Genomic DNA, 12,456 nt, shown 5'->3' with positions numbered 1-12,456 from the left:
TGGAAAATTACAAAGTGATTTATTTCGCACTATACTACATACCTGGCCGCAAGGTCGGATCTAGGATTTTTTCTGGGGCTAAAATGGTCGGACAGACAAACGGTCTTCTCATATTTGAGATTCAAAATAACATACAATGACTGCACGAAATATTATCTTTATTTTAACATGAAAGTCATTAATATGAAATTAAATAAATGAGGCTTCGTAATACATAAAACAAAACGAACTTAATGAAAACGGTATTAAAAATCTTGTCTATTTTTTAAGTGCCGGGGGGTGGGGGAAACGTTCCACCCCCTAAATCCGCCTATGATTATATATACAGGGTGTCCCATTTATCTTGACCACCCGAAATGACTTTTTGTCCAGATGTAAAGTCAAAAATGTGCCAAGCAAACGTTCATTAGCCGTCAGGGGGACATTAATCAGGATGACTGCCTTCCTTGTAGCTTTGTTATTCACAAAGATATGAACAGCGGTATGTCTTTCTTAAATGGAGGAAATGAATTGCGGAATACAAAATATAGGGAGCCATTTAAAAAAGAAATACCGCCGTTCATAACAACGCTACAAGGAAGGCAATCATGCTAATTAATGTCCCCCTGACGGCTAATAGACATTTGCTTGACACATTTTTGAATTTACATCTGGACAAAAAGTTATTTCGGGTGGTCAAGATAAATAGGACACCCTGTATATATAGCAATTGAAACCCTGGGTCGGAATAATAAAGTTTTGAGGTACATTACAAAGTGAGTTATTTCGCACTCATCTATATACTTGACTGCCAAGGCCTCCTTTACCTCCGCCTTCTCGGAAACGTCACACGACCGCGTCCACGGAACTGTTTTCTATGATTTTCATGTGCACGCGTCTTCTATAAACGCGTCTACGCGCTAGGGTCGCCGGAGGGAGGGAAAAGTGGGCAATGAAGAGGTGGGGGAATGGGTGTAAAGGAAATTAAAAGGAGGGGTGTGAATGTGAGGGTGAGAGAGACAGATAGAGAGAGAGAGGAAGAAAGAGAAAACAGGGGACGAGAAAGAGAAGGCGACGCAGACAACAGAGAGAGATGGAAGGAGAAGGAGAGAGAGAGAGAGACCTTGCTGGCGTATAAAAGGCCTCTGCTCACTCCGATCCGTAACCATTCGATTCTCCTTGGCCACGGGGAGAAAATCGAGAGCGCTTTCAAGAGGGCGGCTTAAGTTGGCCAGTTGGCAGACGAAGGATATACCCAACGCACCTCAGCCACTTGTGTTCCTAGCGAAATGAAGGTAAGGGGCATAGGGTGTGGGGGATGAGTTTTTTTTGGGGGGGTGGGATGGGGTGGTGTTTGGGGCGTGGACAATGGGTTTTGTGGGGGAGGATGGGGTGGGGCCTCATCGGAAGGGGGAGGGGGAAGTGTGGACCTAGAGGTGTGCTCCGTGTTGTCCGGTGTGAAAGGAGGTGTTTTACGGGATCAAGGGAGGAAGTCGCCAAAAGTCGTCGTCACTTGTTCCAGTGCAGATTCGTTCTAACAAGAAAAGTCCCTCAAGTGTCTCCACCAGATCTCTTTTTGCTAAGTGATAGGAAATGGAAACTCCTGAAGTGTAGTTTTTGCTATTATCGCAATCGTTTTTGTTATTATCGTAATCACAAATAGTGTACTGCAAAATATTGGATGCAAATTTGATCGGTCTGAACTCATTGCTGCGGACTTTTTTTAACCGATTAAAAAGCGATAGAAGTGGCGATAGAAATAACACCTGAATGGGGCCTCCTCTTCGTTGTCCACTTGATAGACTAAATACAAGGGAATTTCCTCAAAAACACCACCATATCTTGTTCAAATTTTTCCAGGTGATAGTAAATGGATACCCATGAGGTGTATTTTTTGTTTCAGCCGCCAACGCTCAATGCCTTTCCAAATATTAGCGACGGAAAGTACCAGGAAAACGCCTAAATGCATTTAACCCATAGTACGACAATACGCCGTCAGTGCGTCCTTCACTGTTCATCCTAGTAACGGAGTATTAGGGGCGATTGGTGCGCTACGTTTTCTACTCATTTAGGCGCTTCCGTTGTACTTTCCGTCCCTAATATCTCTTTAAGTATTGAGCATTGGCGGCTGAAATAAAAACTGCACCTCATGGGAATCCATTTCCTATCACCTAGCAAAATTTGAACGATACCTGGTGGCGACACTTGAGGGACATCTCTTGTTAGGAGCCTACCAAGGGAGGCCCCTACTTAGAGGAGGCCCCATTCAAAAAGGTCTACTTCCATTGCCACTTAGGTCGCTTTTTAATCGGTTTTCAAAAATGTCCGCAGCGATGAGTACAGTACGATCCATTTACTTCCAATATTTTCCAGTACAGTATTTACAACTGCGAGGAATGAAAATGAAAAGCTATGCATTCGATAGATAACATCATCAAGAATACAAATTTTGATTAACAGCCCCGATAATAGGATTTAGGGAGTGAGCCGCGTCTTTAAAATGGCCAACGTTTCCTCCCCTATACCGGAGACCTTATCAGGGCAAATGATCGCGTCGCCTTTACTGAGCATCAATTTCTGAGTCCATAATTTTCCCTGACGAGGTCTTGGAGGCCATTTTAAAGTCATGACACGGGTTATCCCAAAATTCCATTAACATTGACAAACACAGACCGCGAAATTTTTAGTTCTTTGACCAGCCCTGATTTTAGCCTAATTCTGCGTAAAATTCGGATCACTTTGCCCGTCAACAATGCCCCTGGTAACGCTTGTAAACCCATTTAAACGCGCATTGGGTAAAAGAGGACGACTTGAGAATTCACTATTGTTATATTGGTGGATCCTACTTTCGCAGCATTCCCTCCCGACCGGTCTGCGTGGCGTAGCGTACCACTTTTTTTAAAACTTACACCGTTATCTTGAAATTTTAATAGTGTACGGAATAAACTCTTGACACAATTTTACTATACTTTTAATACATAAATTTTAAATCAGTGTTTTCTCGGGCTATTTTTATATTTTAGATGCAAGATATTGTAAGAGCTTATTCTAAATGCTCTAAAAATTTCAAATTGGAATTATAAGTTCCAAAGTCACGGCAAAACAACTAAATATGAGCGAACGAGCTATAGTGATGCGTCCTATTCAGAGAGCTAGCAATTTCGGCGGAAATGAAGCGAAATTTATTATAATTTCATTTCATGTTAATTTTCCTATTACTGTATTCTAATCGTATTTTGTATGTTTTCAAGGTTGTATACATGCACATGGACAAATGTTTCTATGTAGGACTCATAGAAGAGCCACTTTTGTTTAAAAGTTAATATAAAATGTACTGCCGAGCATTGCCTTATTTGTATGTAATGGCAACCCCTAATCAAGACTCATCTTAAGGGGTGTCTAATTTCACTGTTAATGTATGACATATGTTGTAATATTTTGGGGCAGTGAAATAAATATCTTTATCTTTATCTATATCATATGGCAATGATTCATCCTTCACGATATATAGCTCTTTAAAGTGCAGATTTCAAGGATCACTATGCTTAAAACTAACTAACTTACTTTTTTGCAACATGAATATAACCAGTTTTGTACCCAAAAAGAAAGATGTCACGTAATACCTGCAAGGATTAGCAATTCTCTTTCTGCTTATGTAATTGAAATAAAGGATTCGTAAAAAAAATAATATTGGATATAGAAGCACATATTTCGTTTTTTCCACCAGCATCGAGGAGGCGTTAATGATGGAAATTCTAAACGATGTGTCCGTGTAATCCAAACGAGAGCAATTCTTAAATTTTAAAAAACTGTTTGGCTCAATAATTTCAAACAAATTAATGCAAATATTTCGTGGTGTCCGACGCGTGGGAGTGAGATTGAAATGGCAAAATCCGAGATTACGTGATAATTATAATTGGCTAATGCGACATTAGCGTTCGTTTTAATGCTGTTCATTTCGATTACAAATTTCATTCCGATTACATTTAATACCCAAAGAAGGAATTAGATTTTAAATATTTAAAATCATTCCATTACTAACTTTTTCTATTTTTTAAAATAGAACCGGAATTAGGGTTTCAATATTGTACTCATTTTTTGTTACTACGCAGCCAACTTGAGCGCTATTGTACATGTGTACTCGCTTACCCTCGTTAACTCGGTTTGCATACCGCCCCTTATCATATTCCGCTTCGCTCAATGTCTTTTCATTGCTTCCTTTTAATTGCTCTCCTCCGTCTTTCGCTTCATCCTTCAAATAATTTCTACTATTCAAATCCAACTGTCATTGTGGCCATACATCAGTCTCTTTTAATTATTCATTGAGGCTTATCCCCTAATGTTTAGCCACTGCCGCTTTGACGATCTGTGCCTGAGGATGTGCCCAATCAATTTATTTTATTTTCATTTATTTTATTGTAAAACCACCGAATACAGGACATTTTACTTCGGGATATTCAACAAATTTAACAATTGCACGTACACTAACAACCATGCCCGGGATATGGGAAACCTAACCAGGCGGGACTCGAAGCCGCGACCTCTTGCTTGGCACGCGAGGACTTTACCCCGTCGCCACTGAGGCCGGCACATCATTTAAAAATATTTTTATCTATAAAAATTTTAAATTAAATATAATACTCCGTATAATTCAATATAGAAAACACTTTAATCCATCTCCACCTCGCTTCAGCTATTCTCATTACGTGCCGCTCAAGGCATCCACTCAGAACGCCAAGTATCCTCAAGGTCTCTATTTGCTTTTACTGCATCAGGAGATAATGTTTTTAATGAAACTGGATCGGCTAAGTGGAGTTGGCTGCATCACGTTGGTGAGGGCAGTTAATAAGAGTAGTGAAGTAGGCGTAATGGCTTTGGGGGAATTCCGGAAGAAAAGGGAGTGTGTCGGAATTGGAGTTTGTGAAGGTGTTTACCGTTATGCGCGATCGCTGAGTAATATTTTTTGTCCACGCCATTTTTTATCGGTTCGGATAATGTAACCCCGACGTGTCATATCGCATGATTTACTTATACATACTAACTCTTCATGTACCTATTCAAGGTTCCTCACTGGTGATGAATAAAGACTTATTTCGAATACATAAATCAATTCATCAAACGCAAACAGAAGATTAGGCTTTTTAGACGTTGAGTTATGCGCAAACGGAAACTATATGAAGGCGACGAATTATTTGCATTACAGAACCTGAATATTTTAGCGTTTTTCTAATCAAATTAAAATTACTACTTTATGGACTGCACTATTCAATGATTGGCAACAACATTTACGACAGCGAATACGGGCGTTAAAATGCTACCTTATCAATAAGAATTCCATGCTAAGCAGAAAAAGATATAAAAACATTTCACAGGCGCATTAAGTTATTGACACACCTAGGAAATATGATAAATGCACAGAAAATATACAATAACAATTTCTAACTCTTACTCGAGCGCGGTCCCAGCATGCACCGTTTGTACTCCAAAAACATTCTGCTCATTTAAAGTAATTTTGAGGCACACTAAAATTAACTAACTCATGATTAACTTTCTAGTATTTCATTATAAGTTTTTTTTCTTATCCAAGAAAACTTTGAGGCACACTATCGACGAAGGGGAAAATTATGTATCTTCTAAATGTGAAAGGAATTTAGACATAAAATGTTCACATACTACGAATACAATTCCACAGGATTAGATCGAGATTGAATAAATCGAGGAAACTTTGGCAATTTATAAGTATTTGTTGTTTTCATAAAGGTACGCTAAAGAATGCTAGAAAATTTAATTAAAGGCTCATTCTTTTCGCTTAAAATTATAAAATTTCCAGATACAAGCATTACATTGGTGCGGGGACTATTTTGTTTTTGCCGAGTAAGGGGTAATATCACATCAAACAGAACTCATCTGAAACAAGAAATAAAATATTAAGTATTAGACTCTTAATTCATCCCATAATTAGCTAAAAGCTGAATTGGGGGGGGGGTAAAGGTCAATGGCTACTCTGTTAATGAACTTATAATTTTAATTTAGAACAAGGTAAATTTTCTATACCATTTTCAAACTTCATCCCAAGTTAATCTTTAATCGCTAATCGCTCATCATCGTTTTGGGTTAATGCACTTTCTCTTTCCTGAAATATACCATTTATGGCACAAAATTATTTTTAATTTACGTAGACACATACTTGTTAACTATAACATTTGGTAAACCTTTACCAAACCGGTACTCATTTCAAATTATTTTACATAAAAATTTAACAGTAAAAGGTAGAATTCTTTTCTTTGGAAAAGGCCACTATTTAAGAATTCATACTTAAGGTAACAAGAATAAGGTTTTCTCGTGTACAAATGTTAAAGTCTACTAGTATTTTTCGCAGCCTGATTTCATAATAAGCACCATCCAGAATTTCTCACAAAAGGTAAAAAAAATATCTTATCTACATTAGTTCTCACTGATTTGTTTACATGTACCTATGCTACGGATTAGATTGAACCATCTACGTGTTCTTGTTCTGAAAAAAGTCCTGAAACAGTCGAACATAGTTAACCATTTTCCTTACCATGGTTAACCGTACCCTTCCATTCAGTATTCATTAAACGAAATTATTTAAATGAGCCTGACTTTTAAAGACGAAAGTTCATCTAAGCCACTAGTTAAATTGAATTTTGGAAAATGAAATACCTAGATAATTTAGGGCTTTCATTAATGTATGTTGAAGTACGGAAATATTATGGAAGGACTCTAACAGCACTCAAGTCTGGCGGTCCAACGCCCCACCCGTTTAACTACAACGCCGCCAAAACACATTAAAAGTGGCAATAAGAGAAACAAAGACAGCGTGACTATCGAATGATCACAATAAACTCAAAGAAAGAGAGGTTGGAGGCATTGTAAAGCTAATTTCCCGGCGCATTATCAAGAACAAATTCATCTAAAGTTTTGACTTAAAATTACATTAGAGTCCCATCCCAAGGCAAGAATCCATCCTTTCCATATTCTTCTTGATAAAGAAAGCTATTGATCTCCATTTAAAATAAATGTCGGCACAGCATTGGAGGAATTTAGTTATGTTTAACTACATAAAAGCACTCCATAAACCGTTTCAATCAATTCATATAATTATCATCGTTCGAGTAATGAATTATTATTATTTAAATTTGGACAGCTGCGCATTTTTCATAAATCGATGAATTATCTCCGCCGATTAAGTGACAGCAATTATTCCTAAATTTAAAACACTATTATTAATTAATGAGTAATTATCATTCAGGAAAATGCATTTTCGGAATTTTTATGAAAGATCTATTAATATGGCACGTTTGCAATTATGATTTAGGAGCGAAATAAAGAATCCAGATAACTGTATACTAATTTTCGATCTCATTAGACCTTAGTCTGATTCTTTCTCTCTTTCACCCCATTAACCCTACATCCGTCTGTCCCAAACTCCGAAGTTACAACATTTCGTCAGTCATAACACTTAGGCATTGTATTAAATCAATTCAAAAGGAAGTATTGCATGGGTGCTGTTTAAACTAGAGTAATTTTGATACCATTAAAACTGCTAAGGTTTTCCAGAAAAAGAAAAAAAATCCCTGAGTTGCCCGAGTAATTTTGAACGAATTTCAAGTTATTTTACATAAAAATTTAACAGTAAGTAATAGAATTCTTTTCATTGAAAAAGGCCAATATTTAAGAATTCATACTTCATGTAACAATAATAAGGTTTTCTCGTGTAAAAAGTTTAAAGTCTAATAGTTTTTGCAGCCTGATTTCTTTATAAGCACCATCCAGAATTTCTCTCAAAAGGTCTTGCTCTGAAAAAAGTCCTGAAACAGTCGAACATTGTTAACCATTTTCCTTACCATGGTTAACCGTACCCTTCCATTCAGTATTCATAAAAAGAAATTATTAAAATTTTAAAATTATTTATAAGTTTTCTTGGTCACTGCACATTGTTTTTCACCGAATAAAAACTAGAAATAGTCTTGAAATAAATCCCCTCACTCACTCAATTTCCACTCTTGTATTTCCGCCCTAGTTCTGGCCAGAATAACTGAGGGTAGAGCTCACCCCAACACGCGGGCGAACGACTGCACACATTCAGGGTTAGGGGGTCAGTTCTTTTCCCTAAGCGACCGAGCATCTCGACTTCACATGATCGGGGATGTCAGAAGGCCTGAACCGGGATTTGATCTAGGAACTCATACGTCAGAGGCCAAGGCTAACGAGCTCCCCTCAAACCTTCTCATGTGTTACCCAAATCTCCTTCCAAATCTGATGTGCTTCCCAAATTCTCCGTCCAGATTTAAGCTATTTTTTCGTAGGTGAGAATTAGCCCAAACCAGACTTATCTCTGGTGTGTAAATCCCACTCACTCATGGGGGGAAAATTGTTTTCCCATAAGGCCTTGTTACATGATACATTAACACGCACGAGATAATGTCTAAATGTGTTAACGCGTGAATGATCACGAAAATGCACCGTGTAACAACCCAACTTGTGCGAACGCATGAACGGAAAATTGAACCTGTTCTGATTCGGTTTATACATTCGTACATATTCCGTTCCGGTCCGACACAATCGTTCATGCATTCACACATTAACTCGCACCTGTTAATGTACCGTGAAACTACGCTTTGGCCACCTTCGATTTCGAGATAATCCCAAATACCTGCACATTTGTATGTGGTTTGGGACACCAAAAGGCTTCCCCCAGGATTAGTACCTAGGACCCTTCGATAAAAACCAAAACGTCCAGCCGCTAGACTTAGCACCCTAAGACTCTCTGATATGTTGGTAACAATGGCATCTCTTATTTTCCCCCATTTAGGCCTGCGCTGCAATTCTCTTCGCCGCCCTGGTGGCGGGTGTCGCCCAGGCGGGCTTCTTCGCCCACCCGCTCCCTCTCCTGCGCACCCCAAGGGTCTACAACATCATAGTGCGGTCGGACGGCAACCTGCTCCCCAGCGCCGCCTACTCCCTGCCCTTAGACCACCCCATCTTCCACAACGCGGGCAAGGCCGCCGAGGGCAAGGACTCTTCAGCCGCCGCCTCCACCGAGGCACCCGGCGACGCCGACTCCGCACCCGCTGCATCCACGCCCGCACCGCCGCACCTTCCCGTCCCTCCCGCCCTGCCCATCACCCACGTCGCGGTCAACTTCCCGGGTGCGACCGTCACCAACAGCTCCTCCGCGCCCACGGTGGTTGCCACCACGCTGCCCTTCTATTCACTCTACCATCCGTACGCCTTCCCGCTCCCGGACCCCACTCCGTTCATCCACCATCCGTTCGCACACCCGGGGTACTTCTTCGGGCCCGCGTTCCACGCCCCCGCGCTCCCCGGCGAGGCTAAGGCCCAGGAGGCGCCAAAAGAGACGGCGGCGGACGCAGGCGAGAAGGCCAAGGAGGATGAGGCGAAGGAGGAGGAGCGGTGAAGTGGCGAAGGCGTTATTGGAGACAGATAGGGAGAAGGAGAGGATTCAAGATACATAGTGGTGGGGAGAGAGATTCTGATCCTGTCCATAATCGGAGACTGTTGGCGTGTTTGTGTGTTGAGTGTGGAAGGGGAATGATATCGTGTCAGGGCAGGTGCGCATTAGCGCGAACGCTACTGACTGATGCAACAATCCCTTCGTCCACGGCCGCTAAAACCATTAGGATTGGCAGAGTCGCAGTGATGTCGTAGGCAGTGCGCGACGCGCCGAGACAATGTGTTCTTTTACCACTGGACCTAATACAATAGAATGACGATCCACGATTGAAGCCCAGAAATTACGCATCTAGCTATCTTAGAAGGGACTTCCAAATATTGAACATCATTGGTGTAATCCTGTTTTCGAATTTAAATGGGAAATCCCAAAAACTTTGAATTTTTACCTCAACCCAAAAAGTTTAGATTGGCTAGCAATTTGCATTATTAAACATTGGGAATATACGGTATTTCAATAAATTTACAAGGGCACTATCCCCACATTCAAATTCCACATTGAACTGGGTGGAATTGGGAGGTCTTGATCTGGCTTCTGCTGATCCCATATAAGGTTATCGTTTTTCCATTGCATTGAATTCAGTGGTTATTAAAAGTTCACCAGGGACGGACAAAATCAAAAATTTCGGTCGCACGAGCAAGTTTTGACCAACGAGTCGCATTTTGCTATGTGCGTGTCTTTCCAATTGGCCCGACTTGAAAACCGGCCGTATGCGTCAGTTAGTGGTCGCGCTATCGTGTGCCTGCCTCGAAGACTCTCCGATAACTTCAACCGTGCGGAAGTGCTGAGAAGGAAATGCAGTGAACCTTCGATCATCTGAGATCCCAAACAAGGAAATGGGCACAGCGGAAGTATAACTCCAACTAATTCACGCCCAGCGTGGCCCCATGTATATTATAATAAATCAATGAATTTTTAAGCTCCACAAACACAAATGTTGGCGCTACTAATTTTTTCGGTCACCACATCATTAACTTAAGATAGAAGAAAGTAAAAAAAAACAATTCAATTTCGGACTATTTAATTCGATCGTTTCTGAATATCTGATGATATAGTGACCTAAAATAAGTCGCGCCAATGATATTGCGCTGCTTAAAAATTCATTCTTTCTCATGTAGCTGAAGTATTTTTTATCCCAATCAAAAGTGGTCTATAGTGATATTTATTGTTTGTTATTGACATCCAGGGTTTCATAAAATCAGAAATCGCATACTCATAAACAGTCAGAGCAAGCCTAATTATACAACATCGCCTGAAAGCGTGAGCCTAATTATATTCCGCTTGTTCCGATATCTGTTTTTCCCGTGTAGCTACATGCCTGAGCAACTTGATGAGTAGGGAAAATTTCACAAATTATTCTTATAAAGTAAAATGATGAGTGAACAATCAATGAAAATTCTTGGTTTTATTTTGAACATTCTTTCACACATGTCGTCCACAAAATATTCTAGCCATCTCTCTCTCCGGTTTTCAATCCCTCTCCAATGCAATTGAATGTGCGTGACAAAGACGCTAAATGCTAGGATCGTCCCGCTAACAAACCTTGTTTGTGGATCTCGACTCACCACTTAAAGCAGAGTTTCACTCTCCATTTCATTCCAACTTCTAAGCATCTAGATCGTCATCTTCTATCCCATTTTCTTCCATTCCTATCCTAGCGATGAAAATCGACGGCGTAGGAAGAGTGTTCCGGACTTTTTTCGTCACGGGATTGTGGATAACAGTTTTTCTGTGGCGGGGAGCCAAAATCAGGTGCTCCAGAAGAAATGAAAAGAGACTACCTTTTTGGACGCGAAAGAAAGTCGAGTTGGTGAAAACGCCAAAGCATCCCAATCGAGCTCTCGGAAAGAAGAAAAAAATCGGAGATGACAAGGGAGGCGGTTCCGCCAAACGGTGAAATTAATTGATGTAGCGTGCCACGCGCACGCGTCGCACGACTGGTGAAAGTGCTAAACGTACCCGGATGAACTTCTTTTTGGCGAGGACGAAATTTGTACTGAGGTAACATCAAATTTCATTTTGAACGATATTAAACGCTTGAAAACCGAAAAAAATTCGTCTTTTATTTTCCACGGTAAAAGTCTTTTATCTTCCTTTCTGATGCCATTTTTAAATAAATAGAAAATTCTGATGCAGCAAAGTCATTTCAACTGTGATATATAAAAATCAGAACATACCATTCCTGAACTAAACTCACCATCAATTCACTAATATCATGCGAAACATTTTGGAATATTATAATAATTATGTTGGTGGTGGTTTTCGGTTATTGCTGTGTAGAAAACATTTTTACTCGACGTTTCACTCCTCCTACTGGGAGCGTTATCAAGATAATGGAAGGAATTTATTCTCGTCCCGAGCTTATACATGTTTTTCGCTACCCATTGTTGTGCCGGATTTGAATTTTAGGCGATAGCCGTTGGTCATTATATTGTGCTAGGAACCCTCTCCATATACGGCTGAGGTTATACCCATCCTCCCTGTTAAAGTTATTAGGTCTTTTCGCTATCTCGATGGATTCACGTATAAGACGCGGATGGTATTCTTCCGTCTTCGCTAATACCCGTGTAGCGTCAAACATTATTCTATGCCCAGGGCTGGAGGCAAAATGTTCAGCAACTGCTGATGCGTCCCACTGATGTAATTTTAACGCCGTTTCGTGCTCCTTAAGCCTTTGGGAGATTGAACGCTTGCTCTGCCCCACGTAGCTTCTTCCGCAGCAGCAGGGAACCTCATACACTCCCATAGATTGAAGGGGAGTAGGAGGAGTGAAACGTCGAGTAAAAATGTTTTCTACACAGCAATACCCGAAAACCACCACCAACATAGATAAAAGAAGCTGTGAAAATCTTCAGACGAAAATTATAATAATTAAGTATTATTTATTAAATTTCCTTCATGAACTATTTAACTACTTCAGTATATACGGTGAAATTCAAAAATTAGGTTCTCTTAATTTCAACATATATTCACATTATTCT

General features: G+C 40.2%; 1 protein-coding gene across 1 annotated transcript; it reads left to right on the top strand.

Annotated features, from left to right (window-relative positions):
- Positions 1-1,131: 1,131 nt before the first annotated feature.
- LOC124165493 lies at positions 1,132-10,592 on the top strand. The gene is made up of 2 exons (XM_046542932.1): positions 1,132-1,274; positions 8,816-10,592. Exons 1-2 carry the CDS (start codon positions 1,269-1,271, stop codon positions 9,419-9,421), a joined length of 612 nt encoding a protein of 203 aa, XP_046398888.1. The 5' UTR covers positions 1,132-1,268; the 3' UTR covers positions 9,422-10,592.
- Positions 10,593-12,456: the final 1,864 nt, after the last annotated feature.

Source organism: Ischnura elegans, chromosome 9, assembly GCF_921293095.1.
Source record: "Ischnura elegans chromosome 9, ioIscEleg1.1, whole genome shotgun sequence".
Classification (NCBI taxonomy): Eukaryota; Metazoa; Arthropoda; class Insecta; order Odonata; family Coenagrionidae; genus Ischnura; species Ischnura elegans.
The sequence above is the reverse complement of the archived record's forward strand: the minus strand, read 5'-3'. Positions and strand labels throughout refer to the sequence as shown.